This window comes from Phalacrocorax carbo, chromosome 13 (genome assembly GCF_963921805.1).
Source record: "Phalacrocorax carbo chromosome 13, bPhaCar2.1, whole genome shotgun sequence".
NCBI lineage: Eukaryota > Metazoa > Chordata > Aves > Suliformes > Phalacrocoracidae > Phalacrocorax > Phalacrocorax carbo.
The window spans coordinates 9383076-9408314 of NC_087525.1; the positions used below are offsets into that span (position 1 = coordinate 9383076).

A 25239-nucleotide genomic window follows, 5' to 3' on the forward strand; every position below is an offset into this window, starting at 1 on the left:
TATAACATTAAAATTGGTTGGTTTCTGATTATGAGTCATCCTGGACTTTTGGGGGAGAACCAAAGATTTCTGCTGATTACAGCAAACATCAAAGGCTTCATTTCAGCGATGTGCAACTTTGGTGTCACTGTAGATATTTATGTGCAAAATTTTATTTTGTATAGAACATTTAGATCCTGTATCAGAATCTGAGCTAGATTAATAGTAAATTAATAGCAGCTGGATGTTTCTTTTTTCGAGATTTAGTTATTCTGGGCAAGGATAGTGTTCCCATAAAAGCCTTCTGAGCTCTCCCCTGAAGTTCAACTGTGGAAAGCCTCTAAGGCCCTGCTGAAATACAAATGAGAGAATAGGTGTCATTAAGAGAGGTGCAGAGTAAATCCCAAACCACCCCAGTATGTCTAAGGAGGACAAACCACAAGATCTGAGTATGAAACAGCAGAATGTGGTTTTTTGAACAAAACAGCCCTCCAACAAAAAAGCCTGTGAGTAAAGTTATTGAATGACAAGACAGAGAAAATTGGGATTGGCCTGCGAGTGATTCAGTAGCCCAAAAAGGGATAGCCACCTGTTACCATTTGTGTCACTAGTGCCTTGTGCTGGGAGCTGGTGATTTACTTAACAGTTGACCTCCATTTTAGGTACAAGTTTTTAGAAAAAAAAAAAAAGATTAAGTCCATGAATATAGGAGTTCAGGAGCCAGAGGGCAAATAGGCTTAATTTGAATCATATTACTCAAAAACTCACCAAATTCCCAAAACCCAAATCCCAACTCCTGACTTTTAAACCAAATTAAATGTTTAATGGGTGGGAGGTAATTCCCGCCTCAGTCCTGGTGAGGAGGGGCAGCAGCCCTGTGGCGCTCAGCTGTGGGTCGTCAGCAAATGCAGCCTTTCACAGTGGGGCTACTGTCGGGCTTGCGTTAAACTGGCATCATTCTATGGCTGCGTCATGCCACTTGTTGCCTTCCTTTAGCATTTTTCTTACTACGTTTGTGTCAAATGCTGCTTTGTTAATGAGCCACCAGACATCCCCAGGTGGCAGATGTGGTAGGCCCTGGGCACCCGGGCTCATGGCTTCCATGGAAGCAAAGCGCTGCCTCTGGGAGTGAGAGCTTCAGCCTGTCCCCATCCCCCCCATCACACTGTCTGTCCTCAGAGTCTGTACTTTATCTCTGGAAAAAAAAAAGTGAGCTTAAAAGGCATAAGCATTCAGGGAACTTACTAGTGGGGAAGACAAAGACACCTGTATACAATATTTTATGTGCCTTTGTCCCAAGTTATGAAAACCAAACTACAACCTTAGCTTGACAGGTAGTCTCCTTTTTCTTTCTTTATATGCGAAAAACAACTTTTGCCTTATATTTAGCCTGAAGATTTGCAGTCTGTCCCCCAAGGCTTTTCTCAGTCTGGTTACCTTTATGTATCTGTCCTCTTGTTATTGACCGACTTCAGTTATCTTTTTCTTGGCTATGAAGCAGTGTTTTTATTTAATTAGCATTGAATTTCATGCTGCTGTATGCAGCCTACAGTCCTAGGATGTCTCAAATAGTTCTGTAGTTTGTGAGTCCACCTGCCTTCTATGAGTTTGAAATTATCAGCCACCTCAAACATAGCTGAATACAAGCCTATTTTGAGATTGCTAATAAAATGAGCTAATGAAATAGGCCCAAATGCTAAACCCTCTTGAGACTGTTTCTCATGTGTAAAATCAATATTAATGATCACTCCCTGTTTCCTCCTAACCATTCAGCTGCTCCAGGCTTAACAGTTTTTGAAAGAATTAACCTTGTATTAATTGCAGAACTAGCAATAAGAAAACCAATTAGCTACTTTATAATACTCCTACATTCTAGTTAGCAGCTCTTCTTTTAATATGAATGCCAGATAATTTTGGAGTGATTAATTCATGCAGACCTTTAAGGCGAAAGGCGATTAGTGGTTCTGTACAGTTTTTCCATTTGGGCAGCAAATAAAGAAGGTTTTGCTCCTGCTGAAGTTAATAGCAAGGCACTCCTTTGATATTAGAAGAGCATTACTTCTACAGGGCTTGATATACTTTCAAAAAGTAGAGGCTAATTATTAAAAATACTCTCCAAGTTGTCAATAACAAAACCTAGTCGTCTTTCTGTAAAAAAGGCACCCGCCTGCTCCCCGCCCCAACCTCCATCATTCTTCACATTACTTCATTGTGCTTTTCGCCAAACCTCCGAGCACTTGGCCCTGATTCATACAGATCTCTCATGATCTGGCAGAGACTGTGGAAAATGACATTAGCTTCATGTGCGCCTTGCTGCTCCGACCCAGATGAAAATATGCAAGTGTCAGGGGCAGACCTTCCTGGGAAGAAGGGAAAGGGAGAGGAGGAGAGGAATACCACTTGAACACTGTGCTCCCTGCAGCAGACACCTATACTTATGTTGGTATATCGCTGACACTGACAAATAGCATTGTGGAAAAATCAACATTCATCTTTCTGGTACCAGCGCTTCATGTTGTGATTTTTGAACAGAAATAAACTGCCAGTGTTGGGGGTTCAGCCCAGCACAGCAAGAACTGTGACTGAGGAAGAAAGCCCACCGCCACTCCCATTGTTAGTAAAAAAGGCTGCAACTTCTGCAGCTTTCTGTAGCTGCAGGTTCTACAGATGCATACTGTCCAGCTGTAATTTCCTGCTGGCTGATCAGATTAGTCTTCCATTTCATTTTAAAGATAGCACCTTTTTGTAGTTGCTCAGCATTATATGGGGTGTTACCCATGGTATCACAATGATTGGATATTTAGGGATTTCATTGTGAATCTGTCGGTCCACTCTGCAAATGTGTTGTGTTTGCACAGCTGAAGCTTTCTGTTCTTCATCCCTTACCAGCCAAGGCAAATCTACTTGTCTTGATGAATAATGAAAAAGTTGAGGAATGTCCTCTCTGCATTTTTACAAGTTTCTTAGTGTTTTGTCTAGAACTGTCGTTGTTCTCGTTTGTTACAACTACATCATATTTAATGCATAATGGATAGAATGCTATCTGTGATTTATGAACTGATCTGGCAAATAGAAGTTAATAACATACAGATCTCATTAATCGATTTCTTCCTAGAATGGATGAGGAAAATATTTCTTTAGTTTTTCAGTTACAACAAGTACTCAGAAATGTTACCTAAACATTGGAAAATGTTCTGGGTACTTGCCCTGATAGTACTGCACTGATATCTGTGAGACCTTAGTGGCAACACCTTCTACTCAAATACTGCAGTTGTCTTTTGTGAGCCCTCCCTTCCAAAACGCAAGCCATGAGATACACCCCGTGTCTGTGCAATTTGGCCAAGATATTCAAGCAAAAACTGCCTGCTTAGAATTTCTGTCAACTGGTATTTCCAGAAAATTTTTTCTGATGCAGGCTCTGATCAACAACACACAAAGATTCTTGCCTTACTAAGACCATAGTTTACACCCCGGAAACTTTCCAGATAAGGATGCAGTGTTCTGTCAATAGCCTAATAATGCTTACTAACTTTACGCTTGTTAAATTGCCTTCATAAAGTAGTGATTTTGAAAGAAATTGAGGCAATCAAGTATTAGATCTTTATATAATAACATTAAGAAAAATAAGATTCCAGCCTTTCAGTACATTTTAATTCATGCATCTTTCTCCAGAAGAAAGAGCATAAGTTCAGGCCACAAAGGCTGTGCTTTGGCCAGACAGAGTAAATACTGGTGAAGGCCTACCCCAGCACCTACTCTAATCAGCAGAAGTATTGCATAGCTCTCATCAGCTTTGCATTAGGCCTTGAGAGGGTGACATGTGCTTTGAGTCGTTTAAAACTTCAGTCATGTAAATTTGGACCCTGTTCTTGCTAAGTCAATGCCAAGTTCCCATTGACCTCAGCATGGACAGAAACAGAACTCATCATTACTGTTTACCTGGGGAGAATAGATAATCAAACAGATACCTACTTGTACCCTTGTCATGAAATCCTGACTCATAATCTTATAAATAACTTTTTTAAATAGGATATGACAAAAAAGCAAATGGCTTTGGAAAAAATCAGTCTTCAGAAATGTCTACTATATTTTGAGAGTATTCATGGACGACCTGTAAGTATGCCATGGAAAGATAGGTAAATTAAAAATTATCTAACCTCTCTAACAATATTTTAGACTCATATATTAAGATTAATTTTACATCATTAATTTTCGTTTTCTCAAACAAATCTTCAGGTATAAATGTTATTGCCTGATATGGATGAATTTGGTTTATATTTTTAAAAATAAAAAGGCAAGTTTCTAGTGGCCCTGCACCTCTCTTCATGATTGGAAGTTGCAGGTTTTGATGATACCGGTGGAGGATGATATATCCACAGCAGACTTGGCTCATGCACACTGTAGCTGTGCTATGGCGTATGAAAGGTTAGACTGCTCAGCAGCCGAGGCAGGTTTATAGTGCAGCACCTGAGACATGAAACACAAAAATGACGTGACCTGTCATCCGTGTTTTCCTTTATTTCACAGCAGCACTTACAACTATTAATTAAAATCCTTTAAAGCGACATCATTGCTGAACGTAGGTACAAAACAAAAAATCGCCACCGTTGGTAAAACAATGATTTGAAGATTTGTCTGTACACAACTGGGGAATTCCTGTTTGATGTCTAGGTCTGCATTCTTATGACTGTTTCTGACTAGTAACTGCTGTAGAGAAAAAGGGAGCAGCACCAGCATGTGTCCAAAAATATGCCAACTCTTAAAATTATTATGATCTCCTTCTGCTCTCTCTGCATCTTAAATAAAATAGTTTTTGTCCACCTTCTTTGGGCCTGGAATGAGAACTGAGGGATGGAGAGAATATATAGGAAGAGTATGAAGAAATGATATTACCTAGGAAGGAGAACAAAAAAGACATTGAGTTGTTAGTGCTATATAGATGTAAAAGAGACTTGAAGATTCAAAGATAGGGAAGAGAATAATAAGGCATGCTTTGTAGCATGGGGTTCAGAAAGGGTGTTTCTTCTCAAGGTTGAAGCAGCTCTCTAACCAGCTAAGGGAGAGGATGCTATCTGCAAAAAAGAAAGAGATGATCAGTGACACCAAGCAGCCACAAGGGAATCCTAGGTCTGACTTTGGGCCACAGAAAGCTCAGGGACAGTCAAGAACTTGAAGCTGGGAAATGGAAGTTAGGCAAGATTTTAATTTTTTTTTTGTTTGTTTTAGTTGAAAATAAACAAGCAATCTGGAGATGCTCCACACAGTTACAGCTGAATACTTAAATAACCGTGTATCTTAGAGACGGAAATATCGATCTTTGTATCTGTATCAGTGTATTTTCCTGGGGGAAGGGGCTGAAGAGTCTGTGTGCATCCTGGGCACCAAGAACAGCTGGAGAGTGAGGCCAGCTAGGCCCAGGCTCAGCAGCAAGCACAGGCCCTGGGCCCAGCTCAGAGCTTGAGGGGCCAGGAAAGAGAGCACTGCTGGGAAGCTCACACAGCTTGTAAAAGCAGGGAAGTGATGGCTTGGAGAAGGCAAATCGGTGACTGCCCAGGCAGAGGCATTCCAGTGACATTAACCAACAAAGCAGGTGTCCCAGTGCAGGAAACGCATTTTTCACAATACCTGACTGTTGGCTGCTGAAGCCTCACGAGTCCCTACTTCAGATGTTTGAACTAGTAACCGACGACATGCTTTATCATTTAACACATATCACACCATAGCATTATCAAAAGGTTAGTTTGAATGGAGCATACCAGGATTCCGAGAAAATAATCAGAAATCTAGCCTATTATGCAAAAACATTGAAGGTTTATTGTGGGGTTTTTTTGTTTATTTTTCTTTTTTCTTTTTAAGCAAATAGCAAAATTCAGGCCTAGACAGTGTCTTATTTATTGTAGAAACCTCCTTTGGGAGTACAAAGAGAGACCCCATCAGAAAAAAATTATCAAGTTGCTGCTTATTCAGATTATTATGAATACAGCAACCTTGAAACACAGTGGAGAGCGCTGGTGACAATGTGTGCCCAGCTCATGTACAGTATGGCTGAGCACCACCTTTATCCAGCCTTACCTGAGCAAAGTCAGACTAGGTTTAAACCAGAAAATTATCTGCTCTGGCTTGTTTGGCATTCCTGGAGCTTTTCTTTGTTGCAATCAAATGGACTGTGAAGCCTGGGGAAAAGAGGAGACTAGCTGGGCTAGGTAAGCCCTGACATTTTGCAGTGAAGCAGGAAATCCTTCATAACTACTCAATCAGCCAGACATACGCAGTGTCATCAACCCGCATTTGTCTACTGCCACCCTTACTCCTGACGGCCAGGGAGCTCCTTGTTTCTGAGCAAGTCTGGACAATTTGCCATACTGCTTTCCAGCCCGTGTCTCTTCAAACCTGCCACGTGCTCACTCATCTGGGCACGTATAGCTGGGCTTCAATGCAGTAGTGCAGTTGCAGTGCCAAAAGACAGTGAAATTGTACCCAGCGGGTGCTGAGAGGTGTGCAAGCTGAGAGCAGAGCTTGATGGTACACCAGTTTGCAAATGGCTCTATTTTGACAGTTAATCACTGAGGAACATATTATTTTTCTGGTTTTGTGTTTTGTTTTTCTTTTTTCTTCTTGTGGGATTTGCTCTTTTTCTCCTTAATACAGTAAGCCAGTCTACTGCACAGCTAGTTTCCATAAGGTTTATTTTTGTATTTACAAATATTTTTGGTTGGATCAGGCTCTTAATACCTGACCTAAAATAATATTCTCCAAATCAATGCTCATGGTGCTTATAAGAGAGCAAGAGCAAACAGTTAATCTTGATTGTGGATGGCCGTTCCAGGGAGAGATGCGCAGAGCAACGCTGCGTGGAGCCAGCTCACTCACTGAGGCTGTAAAGCTGTATCCTCAGTGCTCTCCATCCCACTGGGCTGCAGAGTCTATTGGCCCAGGCAGACTGTCACGTCACTGTAGCTAGCCTGTTGCCATTATTAATTAATTAAAAGTTAAGTAAGTAAGTGCAACACCAATGCAATGCACAGTAGGAGCATATCTTAACTCTTACACCTCTATCAGCATCTTCAGAAAAAGGCAGAGAATAGGTAACCCTCTGCCTGGGCAGAGTGGCTCAGGGAAAGGAGGAATCTGCACTGGGCATTCTTCCATTAAATAATAGATTGCCATTTTCCTTTTTAGAAATTATATGGATTAAACTCCAGTTCCCATGGAATACCTGTGGAAGCAAAACGCACATCGGGTCATACTCTTCTAATACTGCTCTCCTCTTTACAGGAGCAAATGAGAAATTTATTTATTTACTTTTTATTTATACTTTTTATTTCTAATTTAGGATAAGTATATTTTGTTATGATTTATCTTTAGGTAACTAAGCAAGAAAAGAGTCTCATGAAACCTCTTTATGACAGATACAGAATTATCAAGAAACTTCTTGCAACTCCATCATTGATCACAACAATTGTAAGTTGGAAAGAACTCATATCCGTTGTTAAGAAAACATACTAAATGCTGGGTTTGAGTTGAACCTGTACGTCAGTTTGGCAGCAATAGAACTGCTATTTGAAGAATCTGCTCATTGGTTAATGCTGGGTGTTGATATTTTAAATAGAGCAAATGCTCTGTAAAATTCAACTTTTAAGTGTGCCAGAGGTTGTAATGTATGGCGGCAGTTCCCGAAGCAATCCCTTCAGGTGACTGGGTAGGACATCAAAGGCTGGCATTAGTTTTCAGTTGTGGCTAACACACACAACACAGAAAGGAACCTACCTTTTTCCATGAAGCTCTACACTGTCACTATAGCTACCTTCTATATTTTGTTGACACGCTTTAGCAGTTATGTAGTACATAAATATCATTTGCAGCACTTTAATAATATATCAATGTATTGTAACAGTACTGGTCTTACTGTGAGTAGAGGTAGTGGAATTTGGCTATTTGGAAGTTGATTAGCATATGTCTATCAAAAATACTAATCTAATAGTAATTGGGGCTGGGCTGATTTTAAAAATTATGAATTATTGTCTTGTTAGATGACAGTGGAGCTTTAGATTTATTTGAAAAAAATCCCAGTGTAAATCTTTGTAAACACACACACAGATATTTTATTGAAAAATTTAACTGAAGTTCCCTTGTGTTACTTCTTACAAGATTTGCTCCGTGGAGTTTTTAAGTTTAAGCCTTAGTTTCAAAAGCTCAACTTTTCTGCTGAGCATGAAGAAACATGAGGAAGACAGTGACATCTCTCTATTTTCGTAGTTCACATCTGTAGCTATAAAACTGTGGTATCTCTATCTCCAACTCTTTTTACAGTCAGAATTTCTGGACAGAATACAAATGGTAGATGGTATATAAAAGTTCCAGGAAGTTCCAGCAAAAGACTGCACTACTTACATAAACACAGAATGTTCTTTAAATCTTTGCTACTTACAAAGGCTTTTGTGTAAACAGAAATAAATTGCTGGCAGGAGATACTCAGAAGCACGGCCATCTTCTGTCCTGTTTATTCATGTTGGCCAATACACAGTAACTCAGCAAGCCCCCACAAAACCTCTCACGAACAATCTTGGCTAGACCTGGGTGAAGATTTCAATATGTGTAAGCTATACCTATTTCAATGAGTATAGCCAGGAATGGATCGTAATCCATTATGTTGTTATCCTATTATTGTTAGTATCATAACATAAACAACTAATTTAATAATGCTTTACATTTTACAAGCAGGAGGAGGAAGACTCAGATGAAGACCATTCTCAAAGCAGCCATGAGTTATCATCCGGTCCAATATCTTGCCTCCCTGTCGATGAGCACCTGTGTTACTCTCAGGAGGAGAGTGAGCCTGCATATGTTTCACCTCTGGATGAAAAGAAAGTTTTCAGGCAAACAGCATTGTCTATGTCCAATTTACATGAGGCAACAATGTAAGTTCTGGGTAGCAGTTATGGGTTGGTTTGTTTTGAATTTTTTTTTGTGTTTTTTTTTTTTTTCCCCCCTGGAATGTTTTGAAGTATTTTATGTAGACTTTGTAAATGAAACATGATCTGTACCTATTGCATGGGAATATTCTATACCAAAGAGGGAATTCAATGTTTTCTTATGGGAGAAAAAAGCATGTTGGTTGGGCAGCATACGTGCAGTTTGAGCTATTTATTCAAACAACTTTGTGCCAAGTCCATGAAGACAAAGGTGAAGGAATTATTTAAGCAGATAGGAGAAATAACTACATATACAGATATAGCATAATGGCATAGATAAGCTATGCAGCCCTACCTGCAATTGCTGCAAAATTTTTAGCATTCTAACTACTTATGGTCTTGCAAATTAGCCATAACCAAAGCCAAGCAGGATGGTCTGGTCCTGTGTGTGTACTGGGATGGACTGTGTGAGTGATGTAACAAATGCCAGAGACATGAGGCATACAGACAGCAGCAGGTGAGCTGAGTGAAGGGTCGTGCAACACGTGGTCACTGAATGCACGTACAAGTAATGTCTTCCTTGCATAAGAATAGTTCTTAGTGTCTGGACGCCCAGAAAACCTAACACCACCCTCCTACCCTCCATTAGAAAACTAAAATGAAGCCCTCCTTCTGATTTGTAGTTTAGAATTTCAGGGTGCATGAAACAGCAAAGCTCAAGATGCACCTGGGCTGCTATCACTCAGCCCTGATGCTTGTTGAAGAATATGCCTTCCAGGAACAGATGTGTTCTCATAGCTTATGCGATCTTTTTTCTTGTGTTTGATTGGGAGCTGGTAGATGCACAGATGAAGATGACTAGGCTCTACCAAAAGTGAGAGTAAATAAAAATGTCTTGGGTTTTTGTTTTTGTTTTTTTCCCTATGTAACTCAACTACATATGCAATAGTTTGCTCACAAATGTTGTGAAGAGTATTTCTGTGCATTTTGTTATTGTGGAGGAAAAAAAGCCAAAAAACCCAAAACAGCTGATTATATCACAATGGAAATCTTTCTCTGCCTTAAAAAACCTTATTCTCCAACTACCAGCTAAAGCCTGGCTTCCAAAACTGTTCATTCTGGGTACCACCAGCATTTCCACTGCAATGTTTGGTAACAGCTGCTTTTAGGAGTAGGGCTTGGATGGTGACTTTATTAATTCAGTTACAGAGCTGCTGAGCCCTGCCAACTCCATTAATTCCACACAGAATTAAGACTACTAGCAAGACACAAACCTGAAAGCTTTTCCTCCCATGTTGTCCACAGAGTCTCTGCCGTCACTTTATTAGACGGATGAGAGTACTTGTGTGATGCATGTGATGGTGCATCCAGTTATGTCTGTAGTTGGAGGGATGTGGTCGAATGTCTCAGGGCCCTCAGCTCAGTGCCTGCCGTGGCCCATAGCAGCAGGCTGCTTATCACCCAAAGCCACAGCTTTTACAACACCTCCAGGCACATGGAAGTGTCATTTTCTTGTCTCTGTTTTACAGGCCTGTTCTGCTTGAACATCTCAGAGAAACAAGAGCAGATAAGAAAAGGCTTCGCAAAGCTCTGAGAGAGTTTGAGGAACAATTCTATAAACAGACAGGAAGGTAACTAACCAGCTCAACAAAAACCCTCTCCGTCTCCCCTTTGGGCTCCTGTGCAGGCATGTTTGTTTCTGTTAGGGTGGCTACTCTTAGGTGAGCAGGTCACATAAGCCGCAGCTAGGGACTAGAAAATACCATGGAGGTCTCTGGTCTCTGTGGAGACAGCCATCTCCCTGCTTAGTTCCTCCGGGATGTGGGCATCCCTGGGGATGGTCTGGATCTGGGGATCTTCCAGGACGTGTCTGCAATGGGTATAAACCCTGCCTCAGCACAGGCTCTTTCCTGAGCTGAAGGGAGGCTGCTAAGGTGTTTTTCTGAGGATGTAAAATTGCAGGGATTACACTTGGTAAGCGGGGTAACAAATGGCAGTTGGGCCATTTTAAAAAGCCACATTTAAAAACAGAAGCCACTGTTTCTTTCACCCATAGGTAAATACTGGCTATTTTTCAGTCTTTGCTTATCCTCCTCCCTCCATTTAGCAAATTTTTTGCTGAAGAGCGTGGAGGATATGGTGGGCATGTAGTATTCTGGTAACAGTTTTCAAAGCACTGTGTAATAACTTAACTTCTCTGCATATTTGCAGAAGAATGAAGTAATTATGCTTGCATAGCTGTCAAGAAAAATTACCTGGTGTATGAAAATTCAGTATTTTAAAATACTATTATTTCATTTCTGTTAGAGCTTTTTGGACCTGTCAAATTATCTCTAGTCACCCACAGTTAGGGAAAAAAAAAATAGGCAACCCAATCCTCATTAGTTGTTGCAGAATTAATTTTGAAGACTGTTTCTCCTCTTACTCATGAAAGCGATGGCACTTTTCTTTGCTTGTCATAGGAGCCCTCAAAAGGAAGATCGGGTGCCAATGGCCGAGGAATACTCTGAATACAAGCACACAAAAGCCAAAATCAGGCTCTTGGAGGTTCTCATCAGTAAGCATGATGTTTCCAAAACGATTTGAAGTGAATGCAATGCTGTAATATTGTTCTTGAGCAAAAAACAAGCAAAAAAACCCAAGTAATGAAATAGCGGAAGTAATTTTACAGGTCTTGGTTTGCCGCACAATTATTTGACACACTGAGATTTTTGATGCACTTTACCAATTATACTAGGTGGTATGAGAGAGGACAGCAATATGCAAGAATATTAAGCACGGGTGAGTGGTCTATAGTATATATTTTTTTCCTTTTGAAAAAGCCTTGAAGTGCACTGTGAGAATGTTAGAAATTAAAGGGACACTGAAGTATTGCAGGTCCTCAGTTTGACCTGATCTCAGTTTTAAAAGCGTGAGGAAATGCTCTCCAGGGTTTTAGTACATCTTAGTACATGATAAAGTACCGCACATTTCTTTCCAGAATTAACACGCACTATAATTAACTATTAATACCGGTTCCTAATGTGCTGATTCACTACATTAAAAGAAACATGAGCTTAAAAGAAATGAAGGAAGAACTCATGAATGGACTCTGTCTTTCAAGAGTTGCCATTCAATTCCAGTAGCTTCAAAGAAAGGTGCAAACAAAGAACCAGTGCCAGGATTTGGTCTAAAAGTCTGGGAGTAGAGCAAAGTGATGCTGCCTATGCAAAAAAAGAAAGATGGAACATGACTGCTAAGAGGAACGATTTTTTTTTCTTTTTTTTTGAAATAAGAGAAAGTGTTTGGCAAAACAAAATAGATACAGGTTACTGGGAAGAGATAAAACAGGTGTACTGGCTGCTGTCCTTTTCACTATGGTTCACAGGACCTGGCTCATGGTACTTAAAATTCAGTAAATATATATGCTAATTTTTGTTTCTGTATTAAACTTTGCACTTTATTTTGCCTGACGCTATACCATTTGCTTTTCTACCAAAGCTCATTTAGACGCATGCACTTTGTAAAAATGTCAAAGTATTTCTTGTGTTATAAATTGCCACACATATATATTAAAACAAGGCTAGATTATTGCATTATGCTAAGATATTTTGGATAAATAAAGTACATGGTATATAATTGTCACAGCTATCTGATGAGGAATGCTAGGCTTCTTGTTTACTAAAAATAAGATTATAAAACAGCTATTTTTCCATTGGAATTATGCAGCTTTCTTAACTTTCTGAGCACCACACTTTGTAATATTAAGGAGACTTTTTTTCACTATCTGTGATAGACCATTTGTGTGAAAAGTGGACTATTAACAGAAGGATAATCAGTGGGTTTTTGTACTAGAAATGAAAAGCAGGGATTCTGGGAAATACCTAGTCCAGACGTAAAGGAAGGAAGAATAAAATTTAAAAAAAACAAAACAAAACAAAGGGACTTGAATAAGTTGAATCATGTTTAGTGGTTAGCTTTAACTGTCATTTCGTATCGACCACATAGTATAAGCAACTTGTTTTGTATCTTGGTGAGAGGATTTTCATTTTATAAAGCTTATTATGTACCAACCATGTTTGTATTTATATTGTATGTAATGGCTCGGCATGATTTTGAAGACGTACACATTTTCAAGTAGTTCGGAGGAAAAGTATGACCACTAAAAAAGGAATTTTTTATTTCTCACAGGTTTGTTGTTTCAGTGTACTGACTGAATAATTTATAACTTAACTTTTATGAATCAGAAATGGTCTCCTTCGTAAATCTGTTTTAATTAAAGTCATCTAGAGCAACAGGAACAGATACAGAGCTATTTGAAGTTTACAAACTACATCTTTGATAAGGGAAAATGATTTCATGACATATGTATACAATTGATATTAAAATGTAATCTATATATTCTATATGATTGTATAATATTTTATACAACAGTACAAATAAAATATTTTTCTATTATATTTATTATGTCGAGACACAATTTCTGTTTTCAGTTAGCTAATATAAATAACATAAATAACACTGTCAAACAACACGTTGGAAGTGCTGACATTTCTAGGCTCTGAAATTGAACTCATGCTGCAATTACAACCTTTCATGCTGTTTGGAGTTATCCCAGTATTTGTTCAGTACTTAAAATGAATGCATATTTAAACACCATTTATAAGCCATTATTTTTATTTTGCTAAAGCAGTTTATATAGGATTTTGTTATGTTTGGCAAGAAACAGAAAACAATTTTTGCAGCATCTAGGTATAAATGGTTGCCAGAAAGAAATCCAGGACTTCTAATCATTTAAAGCATCGGGGGAACAGAAGGGAAAGAGGGAGAGAAGAGATACTAAAGACGCTATTGGAGATTCTGAAGACTCGTGTTTGCTTTTGGTGACAGCGGCATGTGCATGCTTCTGACAAAAATGTCTGACTATGGAAATGGGCAACAGAGGTTTGACGGCTCCTAAGGAATGAGGGAAGTTTTAACGTCCAACACTGATATTGCAGGTCTTGCAGCTGGGATCTTTCTTTGCATTTGCAGTAGACAAGCTCATTAGTTGGTGACCAGTAATTTCCGCAACTGTGCCGAGGGAGAGATCCACAGGATCAGTGTAAATTACTTCCAAAATAACATCCTGGGCATGATGGTAAACCATGACACCGTCTTCTTCATCGCAGGTCAGAAATTTATTATCTTTTATATTTAGTTGAGGAAGGCGCTGCTTACAGAATTCGTCTCCTGGCGATCCAACAGGGGCTATAACCAGAATGACGTAGTGGTAGGCTGTGTACATGCAGTAGAAGTCTCCAAAATACAAGTTAGTATTTGGGTTGAAGAGTTTTTCAGCTGCGATCTCAAACCTGTATCTTCCATAAGGTGAATCTTGTGGTGGCTTCCCGGTGTTAAACTCAGTGTTGCAGCTAAAGAAGATGCCTTCCAGCTTCCCACTGATCGGAGAGCCATGGCTGCCACTGTTATCCTTAACAGAGGGCTGCATAGCATTCCCATGATGCTCTCTACAAATGAATGACTGGTATTGTTTATTTTGTAACACATGTTAAAGAAAAATTGGAAAGTTAAGACATCAAGCTGTTTGGTAACAGTACTGAAGGGACACAAAGGAAAACCATTAAACTGAAAACTGTGGTTAGTGTCATGATCTTAGGACACCAGACTCAGAAAGAGCTAGAATAACTCCTGCTCAAGGGGAAAAAATCTTCTTTGCCAGTCTGGCTTCTCTGTCAGCTGTGTGGGTAACATATGCAGGCAAAGAATAGCATAAACAAAAAAAAAAGCCCCCAAACCACCAATAGCTTTAATTAGCTGATTTGTTCAGCCTTCCACTACAATTCTAACAATAAACACATTTTAGTTTAATCACATGTTGAAAATTGCAAGTCAGTCTCAATATGCTGAATATACTGTTTGTTAATGCATATTTTTAGCATAGGCTGTATATATTTCACGTAGAAAACTGCCAGTGAAAGTTATTTCTGAATGATGTTTTTCAGAGAGCTTATAGGAAGGAATGTACTGTCTGCCATAGTTTGTCTTTTTTTTTTTTCCCCCAAATGATAATTTCAGGTCTAATTTGTCTACTGCTGACTTCAATCAGAGCAGAGCTGGGCACAGAGTATAAGGCAATTTGGTTAGTTTCCACTTTGGTTGGTATCCAGCTTCTGCAAGCACTAGTCCTAAGGGGGAAAAAATGTACAAGACTAGCTACTTTTTTGCAAGCTGAGCCCAATTTAGTGCCATTGAAAAGAAACATTCAATGTAACAAGTGAATTCTTAAAACCCTAAATCCCAAATTGCACTCAGCAGCATTAGGCTGCTAAATTTAGGTGAACAGTTTAAAACACCCCCCTCTAATCCTACTTAGCACCTGAGATTTTATGTATAGCAGGACATTCCCCATAACTTGCGCCCACACCTCGCTGGGAGTGCCACAGTGGCAGCTTTGGCGCTCTCTGCACCTACAACCATGTGATATCAGAAAGGGAAACATTCCCTCTGTAACTCAGTCCTGCAAAAGACTAGATCTAGTAGGCGCGCTTAGAAAGTGCCTTTATACACACTGACATATTAAAAATGCATGATGAGGCTGTGAGGCTGGAGAGTCCCACATCCTCCTCTTGCTTTACTTTTACTCTTTTTTCTTTCCTATTTCTCTTTTTTTTTTTTTGGCCAAGAGAAACTGTTCTCTCGCTGCTTTTAACTTGCCAGAGTTCCAGGTAAAATGGTGCTGTGTGGGAGAAGGTTTTACTTGGTTAAAGCTGAAGGCAGCAGTCAAAGCAAACAATTTCAGAGTAAACATACACAACAGCTGTAAATCAACTCTGTAATGTCTCCAGCTGTGACTTTTTTCATTATTTCTGATCTCCTCAGCAGCATATCTTAATTTGACTCCAGGAAAAACTCTCATAAGTTTTCTGTGCCATTCAAATATTATGTAGTAGCCCTTTTCACAAGACATTGATGGGGGGTGGGGTGGGGGTGGTGTTACAACTGGTATTTTATGACTGAAGGGATGAATAAGGAGAAAAAAAAAAATCAGCTTGACTAACCACCATCTCTGCAACCTGAAAAGCCAGGCTTCTTGCAGGTCCATTTCTGTGGCAAGATACTGACATCCAGTGGCCAACGAGGCTAATTATAGGTCACTCATTCCCGGGCTCTGAGGTGCTCTGTGGCTCTCCCAGCCGCCGTTAAGCAGCAGAGTGCCTTGAACCCTACCTACAAGCCCACACGTCAAACCCTACATTTAGGGGTTGCTGCGTTAGCACTGTGGCAGTTGCTTGTTTGCCAATGCTACTAGAGCTTTTCCAAGCTTGTTTACTAGCTAGGACACCACAGAGGCCATTGGCAGGCATGGTATGACAAGAAATTTTTCCTAGACGAACGCATGAGGTTAGGGTTTTTACCATAACATTCAGAAGGGTGCAATGTGGAAGGACTGGCCCTTGTGACCCTATTTTAGTACATTTCTGATCAGAAAAGGCACCTGTCAGAAAGTTACACAGAGTCTAGCTTTGTACTGAGCTGGTAAAACACAGCTTTTTGTCTCTAACTCACTAACAGAAGGGAAAACAAACTACCTGTCTATTTGTATCGAAACAAGAAAGAACATAACAGGAGGGAGGGGAAAAGATACAGTGCAATCAATTAGAGTCACATTTGGCAGAACAAGGCCAAAACCACAGCTATAAATGCACCTCAGTGGCAATTTTCAAAGCTCTATGAACACAAAGGCAGGTGTGCTATGATTACATAGCTGAAAACAAAGCTATGTGAGAGGCAGAACCACCACAGGCATAAGTCTCCTGTGGTTTCTAGTCCAGGATGGCAGCAGAGATTTATGAGGCCCTCAGAGAACCTCAACAACAGCAATTCATTCTCTACCGCCATGCGTTCTGCAGCTTTGTCGCTACATGCAATAAAGTAATTCTTCCAAAACACAGAAGGGAAAGAGCAAACCCCATGCTCTGGAATATACAAGACACTCCTGGAATCCAGCAGATACTCATGACTACAAAGTAGGAATGTTTCCGAGGGTGGTGGAGGCTGCTCTTCAGAGTAGGATTCTCGCGAGTATTTTTTTTCTTCACCAGTTTTAAAAAACTTTCAGTTCGCGACAGGTAGTAGTGTGACACCCACATAAAACTGGAATTATGTGGCACAGCAGCAGCCCCATCTCTCAATGCATATTAAAGCCATGTAGTCAGTGCTGCCACAGTGCTGAAATGGCTGGCGACACACTGCTTACCTCTCAGCCGTGTTCGTCTAGCGGCGGAAGGTTACGGCTGCACGGAGGTCGCTCCTGCACGGTCAGTACGTGAGCTCTGACTCCTGGTGAAAAGTCTTCTTTTCTATTGCAATGCCGTTTCCAGGTGTGTGCGCGACGGCACACTGGGTCGCCAACAGGAATAAGGAACCTACCTCCAGCTACCCCATTTATTCATTCCAGCTGGAGCACACTGTTGTAAAAGTGTCTGACCATCCCCTCCCCACAATCTGTACATTAACATTTGCATTGGAGCGCCCCAGGTACTACATTTGGGCATAGAAACGGGGTGGTTGTATGTGGAGAGCAAATATGTGAAGTGGACATGTTATATGCAGGCAAATACCTATGCAAATGTAGACACTTTAATCAGGCTGGAGCCCCTGTGAGTAGTTCAGTTTCTGCTTCAAAACACAAACATTTATTGCCTAATGGAAGTGCTGAGGTAAGCAAGGTGGAAGAAATTAGTTATATTTTATTTTTCCCCCTTCTGAACTGGCAATAAAGCATACAGACATTCTGCTCTAGCTTTAGCACAGCTGCCTCCACTGACTTATTTCCATTACACCCTTAATTTACTAATTTTGCATATGGTTACTTTCTTACCTGATATAATCAAAGTATTCTTTGTGCTGATTCCGATAAAAAACAGACAGTTTAAGCATACGGCCTGCAATCACTTCAGCTTTTTCCAATAGCTGTGTTAGGTGAACTTTTGAATAATCTGGAAAGAAAAGACAATCTGCTAGTATGGGGCGGGGGGCAGGAAAACCACAATACTCTCCAAAAGCTACACAGATGCACAGACTTATAATTGGGAAGAGTCTCAGTAACATACCTCACATCGCGCAGCAGCTATACACAACCTATATAGCCCAGCACCAGTTTCCAACAGTGGCAACAGACAAAGGGCAGGAACATGCCTGTGTGGTTCTCGCCGCTCCTTTCCCCACAAAAACTCTGCAAGCCTACAGCAACTTTCAGCTCAGGATTGCCTGTGTTAGAGCTGGTTTCCTTGTATTTGGGACCGCAGAGGAGCCGAGAGCTGCCCTCTCTGGCTTATGTCATTTGATAAACTGTTTGCTACAAGTTACCTGGTTGTGAGCCAATAACAATTCACGTAGTTAAAAACCTTGCTTTTTAGGACCCAGCCTAAACAGCATCTCAACCAACGTGGGATTCATAGCTCGCTTCAGCACTCCGTGTCCACACAGGCAAGCACATTGGCACTGTGTGATGAACATCCAAAGGAAGAGACTTATAAATCAATGACAGGCTAACCTGATCCTCGAGAGAGGGTGTTGGTGCTGCTCAGGCTTTGCAGCATGCAGAGAAGGGAGAGCAGCAGACTCTCTCGTGCAAGCTGTCTGTTAGGGAGCTGCCGCTCTGGCTTTTCTCCACAGGTGCTAGTAGCCAGCAACAGGCCCTGCTCCACTTCAGGTCACCAGTCTCCTTCCCTAGCCTGGGGCAAGCAGCAGTGCCAGGCACAGCACTTTGGGGCAGCTAAGCTGTTGTGGAGCAAAGGGGCACTCCAGCTGCCTCCCATTAATGTGCCAAACCTGAGCACGTACAAAGCCTAAGGTTAGAATTCCAGTTTCCAGTTGTGACTGTTACAACTCCACCAGCCCAGCTGGCGCTGGGAGGTGGCTAAGCCACTCAGGCAGCGAAGCTAGCGTTAATTGCACATGTCATGTGGTGCATATTTCCTCAGCAGCATTACCTGCTGTGCAAAACTCGATGATTTCACTCCACTCGGAAACAACATAATCACCATCAACTTGCTTTGATGCTGTCTGCACTGCTACTGTGTACTCTGTTCTTGGGCTCAAGAACCAGTGCCCGCGGACGGTCATAGGCAAAGGAACAGCTTTGGCCACCAATTTAGTGGGTACATCCTGATGGAAGCAAAAAGACAAAACAACAACACACGTCAGCAGTGCAACCAAACCGATCCACCAGCCCTTCCCTTGTTGTTTTTGCCATGTAATCCCCAACCCCTGGTTCTTCGCCGTAAAGCTTAGTTACTTCTCACAGTCCAGTGGTGCAGCGAGGTTAACAAGGTGGCCAAGGCCAATGGTCTAAGGTCTGCTTTAAGAGCTACAGTGATAACTTGCATGTATGAGCTTATTATTGGTTCCAAGTGACTACAGACTGATAATATTATATATACGGCTCAAATAATACATAATTCAGACTAGGGCCATTTGTACTTAAGTATGCAAACAAAGACACACTACTGAGCACAAGAATACCTTAAATTAAGAGCTTCTCGTGCTCTCATTGCCATTCTTTTCTTTCAGTCAGAGTAACCAAACAAAATTCCTCCTGCCATCAATCAGTCCACCTATGTTGCTGCTGCTATCTTCCAAACCAAACTTCAGCAGAGAAATTTGATGCATTGGAGAGTAACTTATACCTTATGTACAGGAAGGGCCAGAACAAGCCAAACATACAGCTAGGTAGTTTGTTCCTGCCACTGCACCTCTTGCTTCCCACCACTTCAGATACTCTGTTTTGCTCTTCCAGTGTATTGCACCACAGTGCAACAAAGAACAGTTGCTTGTTGTTGTTGAAATACCTAATTTCTACAGTACCAAGGACTGCAGCACAGACCACCAAAGGGAAGAAAAAAATTGAAGAACTGGACAGTTTATGCTAGAACTGTGGGTGAAAGGAGTAATGGTGGCATTGAATGGTGCTCTGCACGGTGAATCCGAGGAGCTGTGGTGGAGTGAGCGCTCTATTTACTCTTGAATATTTATCAGTAAACACAGAACAGTAAGATGGCTGCCATGTGAAAAGTAGGCATTATAGATAGACAGCTATGGATGTTATGTTTTTATATGTATTTCTATATTTATTTATATAAAACATAGTCATCCACCTATAAATACTAGCACAGTAGCCCCTTAAGAAAAAAAGAAATAGAAGAGAAACATTTTCTGTTCATGATCTGTAAGCAAGACCTGAAAGATTTTTTTTTTTTTTTTTTTGCTTGTCTTCTATTCTGGAAAAAATATCTTTCTTTTATTGTTTTTCTGTCAGAAAAAATATTCTTTGGTTTCTGTAGTAAGAAAGTGAAAAATTAGCAGCCTGTGGTATTACAAGAACTGAATTGTGATCGACTGATAATAAAGGGTAAGATTTTGCTGCCATGATTTCTTTTTTGCTAATTCTCATTTAAATCAAATAACAGTTGGGAGAAAACCTTCTCTGTAAAGGATTCAGCTGTGCACTCTGAAATATATAATATATAGAAGGCAGAGAAGTGTTACAAGGAAAAATAAAAGAAACCCCAGATGACATCTAAAGCTACCGCGCTGGAACTGTATTGCAGAGGCATCCCACTGGACTGAATTTGCTACCGCTAATGCAGTCAGCAGCTGCTACAACCTACTAGCCTTCCTGTCATCTTTCCTTTGGCTACGGTAAAATCTGCCTCCGCGTGGGTCAGGTGCCTGTGCCCACAACCTGGTGGTGCTTTAGCCCCCATTAATTTTGTCACTTCTCATGTAACATTAAAAGCCTCATTGCCCCCATGTGTCAAAGCTTCACCTTCCAGCTCTGTATCAGGAAACTTCTAATGACAAAAAGGGGGTAGATTATCTAAAACCACATTAAATGGAGGGGTTTATCTCTTGCACAGCTTTTTATAAGCAAACACTGTTTTTTTTCTTTCTCTCTTTTTTTTTTTTTTTTTTTTTTTTTTTTTAAGGTAACTACAGTGACCTCAAAAAAAAAAGGTTCAAAGCTCGCGTTGAAATTTCTCTGGGGATTCTCCATTTCTTCCTTTCATCTCTTTTCTGCGCAGCTCACATTCCTGGCTGAGCCCCCAAAGAAGTACAAAGGAGGTTATATGCCAGCTCAAGGTGTCTTGGTTTTGGCTGGGATAGCATTAATTTTCTTCGTAGCAGCTAGTATGGGGCTATGTTTTGGATTTGTGCTAAAAAACAGTGGTGATAATGCGGGGATATTTGAGCTGTTGCTAAGCGGTGCTTACACCTGTCAAGGACTTTTTCAGCTCCCCGTGCTCTGCTGGGCACACAAGGAGCTGGGAGGGGGCACGACCAGGACAGCTGACCCCAACTGACCCCTAGGGTGTCCCACACCATGTGATGGCATGCTCAGCATGCAGAGCTGGGGGAAGAAGGAGGAAGGGGCAGATGTTTGGAGTGATGCTGCTCCACCACCAGCACCCACCAGACAACTCTAAAGGCACCTAATGGCAAAAATTTCCAAGAACAGCCTGGAAGCACCGAATAACTAAGCAGCAAGGTATACGAGCCACACTAACTCTCTCCTTTCTGGGAAGAGGTCCCTGCTTTGCAGTCCCTTTTTGTGTGCCAAGAAGCAGCTTTCAATTTTCAGCTTTCTCCCATTTTATCTTATCATTCCCTTTGCCAGGTCTGCTTGAAGGACACATTATGGGATCGCAGCACACCCAGGTTCTAGTCCTAGTTTTGCTCAATATCTGAACCTCATTTCCTATTACATGGGAACAATAATACTTCCATATCTTAAAAAAAATAGAGAGGTTTGAAAATTGCATTGAGAAAAAGACTAAGTCTTACTAGAATTCTAGTCTTTACGTACTACCAGCAATAGAAACCTCCTCCTTCACAGATATGATGACAATAGTCATAAATAATAAATTTATATGCTCCCTAAATATGCTGAATATACTTTATATATTTGCCAACAGTAAAAGTATTGAAAGGATGGATCATTCATGTATGCTTTCCTGGGTACACAGGAAAGAAACAGCCCCCTTTCCTGCTCCTTAACCTGCATCTATCAGGTTAAGGCTATATCGCAAGTCACTTGGTCACAGCCATGTGAGCAAACTGAGACTTAACACTAACTCTCCACAAGTTAGAAAGTAGTTTAAGCTGGTCATCTGGGCTTATCACCTGTGAGAGGTGGGCACTTGCAGACAGTGATTTGCCCTACCTCTAAGCTAAGGATGATCGTTTTCCCCTGAAGAAGCCCATCTCCTTCCACAGCCTGACGGCTGGATGACTCCTGAGAGTAAGTCCCAATGCTCTTTCCCTTCTAAAAAACTCTCAAGAAGAAGGGGCAGTGACATCCTTCTACTTTATACAACAGCTTTGTTATGGAGGCAATGGACAGGTGGGGGCTGATTCAGTTCCCTCTGGTTCTAGGAGGATTCAGTCCCTGGTGCTGCAGCTGCCAAGGTATCAGCTCCCTACCCAGCAGGCCTGCTGCTAAGCTTCAGCTGTGACACTCGTATAACTAACGTTATAAGGTCTCTAACCATACTGGGGTTAGGGCAAATTTTGAATTTGAGCAATTTTTAATTTCCCAATACAAGCTCATTCTACAAAAAGTGTGTTAAAAACTACATAGTACTGAAGATGCATGAAATCAAACACATGTGTGCTCTGGCACAGAGCTGTTAGAGTATTCAGTCTGTGCAGTTTTCTTGCCCACCCCATCTGCCGTCTGGATTTCCACCATTCTGTCCAAGGAAAAAACCCAAAAAAACCCAAAAAAGCTTTACCATGTCACTAACACAGTACCAAGAAATTTTAAGTAAATTCTGACAAAACATCTAACTTATTAATAATTTTAATTGATAGAATTTAGTCTTCTTTTCTAGAAAACCAGTTACCTCTCTTCTTTCACGAAACACTTCATCATAGTAAAATGCTAGGGAGTTCCTGAGAAAAACAAAATAAATCTAATGGTTCATCTTTATTACACTACCACTATCCTTTTTTCCCTCTCCATTTTAGCACTAGTCTCATCACTGTGATATAGATTTTGAAGTGTATATAGTGTTTGATCTGCTAGGGTGGCTCTACCTTTTACAAAAACAAATTTTACAACTTTATACCAGTTTGCACATGAATGAAAAAACACACAGATTAATAAAATGAAAGAAATTAAATAGAACACATCCCAGTAAGCACTTATATTAGAAAGTATATTTATTCCTGCAGTATAAAATGGGAATTCAAATTCAAAGGCTGTCAGTCCAAAAGTAATCACAATAAGAAAAACCCCAAAACATACCCTACTCTAGTTGCGATTACAATTAAAAATGGGTCATAATAAATGCCTATTATAACATTAAATTCAGTAGTGCTTCCCATGCTGGTTCCTAGCACCTGCAACATCTTGGCCAATCATGTAAAATTCTCGATTTCAAGCAGTAGTAAGTGATTTTTCATTACACTTAATGCAAATGTTACATCCAACCACATCAAAAAAGTCAAATAAGGAAATGTGAAAATTACATACCTGCTATCACCAGAAATAATGGGAAAAATACTCTCACAATAAGAAGACTCAGAGAAATTGGTGGCAATATTTCCTCATTATCCCACTGACTTATAAACCAACAGTAATTTAGGTGTTGACAGAATTAGAGCTCTCTTATTTGTCTGGATGGTTACTTGTGCCTCGGCAGACCTTATCTTTTAGAGAAATTGCCAATATTGTTTTCAAATTTGCAGATGATTGTGGTGTTTATTCTTCTATCTCATTCCATGTTTCTCTAGACATCTCAGTATTTCAGCTATTCTGAGGTCAAAGCAAATTTTGCTGCATTAGATAAGTACAGATTCTGCAATGCATTCAATATGTCCCTGCATCAGTGGCTTGAGGAAAGAGGCCAGCTGAATATTCAGGTCACAGCGCTGGATGCTGTGAACTAAAATTGCTGGAAGCCTTCCTAGAAGTGCATTAGAATTTGTGACTCTTCTGTTGAAATGACATGTGTTGCTCTTATGAGTCTGCCACTGAACAAGGACAGGCACAGAATACGTACATTGTTTAAATAATGATTAAGAACCAGTCAGGAATAAAAATGCCTGTCTTGCAATACATTGTACAGGCTCCAAACTGTTTTCAAATGAAACAGAAAAGGAAATGTTCTCTATGAAGCAAATGTATTTGTGTGTGCAATCACATAGGCTAGAGACAGAGAGGGTATTCCGAGTAAAAAAAAAAAAAAAGAGTCAATCAGAGTAATGAAAACTCACCTTTGTTGGATGTCCAATACCTACTTCCCATGGTCTGGCTTTGACAGGTTAATAAAATACTGAGATTCACCTATTTAAAATCAAGTATTTCCACCTCAATTTTAAAATGAAAATTACCTTGTGTTTAAACTTGTTGGAATTCTTATTTTCTTTCTTATTGAGATCGATGAAGTAATGAGTAATGCGATCCTTGGATTTAGAATCCATGTCCCAAGAAATCTTGAAGGAATCACATGTGATGTTACTTATTTTGATGTTGTGTGGGACTGGAAGTTCTTCCATCTCTGCAATCCCACTATCTTGCGATTTATTCCCTGCACAAAAAACAAGCATGATTTGTTCAGTTAAAGACCTATCGGGTACCTGTTTCCATACTCCAATACACCACATCTCTGAACAGCCTTTCACAAAGTCTCGTAGGAGGTACTCAGAAGTATCTATGAGGTACAATTATGCAAGTCTCAATGTCAAGGATGGGAAATATTGGAAAGGGATGGAATTCCTTGCATGAATAAACACTAATAACATGTGAGCAGACTGCATAGACTGGCTGGTATCACAACTCTGTGCAGTTGCAGTTGGAGAATAAAAACATCTGAAGCCATCTGGTCTACAAAGTTTAGTTAAGATGCCAGCAATGCCCACAGTTAACACAATGGTCTTATCCATACCTGTCAGTGAAACAAATACAAATAGAAATCACATTCATCGTAAACCTGTTTTTCAAGAACAAAGTAAAACCAATCTCTTCAAGGTTTATAGATGGTGTGTGTATATACACATACGTATACACATATATAAAATCCAGTCTCCTTCGCAATGAGACAATTAACGGTGATTGCTTTGTTGAGCCACAGTAAAAGGCACGTACACACCAATTTAATTTTCTGGTCTTTATTCTCTGTATATTATTTGCACAGACGAGACCCTGCAGTTTTCTCGGGGAGTTTTTTCTAATTTCTCTATGTGCATATGGTAGGTGAACAAATAACCATTGACCGCAAAAAGCGTCACAAGTTCTAAAATTCGGTCTTCCCTCAGTTCCCAAGGCAACCTTGTAGTAGAGCATTCCGTGAACATTAAA

At 40.4% G+C, this 25239-nt stretch overlaps 2 protein-coding genes across 3 annotated transcripts in view; one reads left to right on the forward strand and one right to left on the reverse strand.

Moving 5' to 3' along the window:
* FAM13C (family with sequence similarity 13 member C) overlaps positions 1-13092 on the forward strand; it is a 133395-nt gene extending 120303 nt beyond the window's left edge. The window contains exons 18-23 of the mRNA XM_064464779.1: positions 4009-4092; positions 7345-7440; positions 8698-8897; positions 10421-10522; positions 11354-11448; positions 11563-13092. Coding sequence (XP_064320849.1) covers positions 4009-4092; positions 7345-7440; positions 8698-8897; positions 10421-10522; positions 11354-11448; positions 11563-11597 — 612 coding nt within the window. The 3' untranslated portion in view covers positions 11598-13092. The remainder of the gene's footprint in view (positions 1-4008; positions 4093-7344; positions 7441-8697; positions 8898-10420; positions 10523-11353; positions 11449-11562) is intronic.
* A 35-nt stretch (positions 13093-13127) lies between these two features.
* The window catches only part of PHYHIPL (phytanoyl-CoA 2-hydroxylase interacting protein like), a 60070-nt gene continuing 47958 nt past the window's right edge, over positions 13128-25239 (reverse strand). For both annotated transcript variants that reach the window (XM_064464782.1, XM_064464781.1), the window contains exons 2-5: positions 24273-24469; positions 18869-19043; positions 17755-17872; positions 13128-14380 (exon numbers count right to left, since the gene is read on the reverse strand). In XM_064464782.1, the coding sequence (XP_064320852.1) occupies positions 13846-14380; positions 17755-17872; positions 18869-19043; positions 24273-24437 (993 nt within the window). In that variant the 5' untranslated portion in view covers positions 24438-24469 and the 3' untranslated portion in view covers positions 13128-13845. The remainder of the gene's footprint in view (positions 14381-17754; positions 17873-18868; positions 19044-24272; positions 24470-25239) is intronic.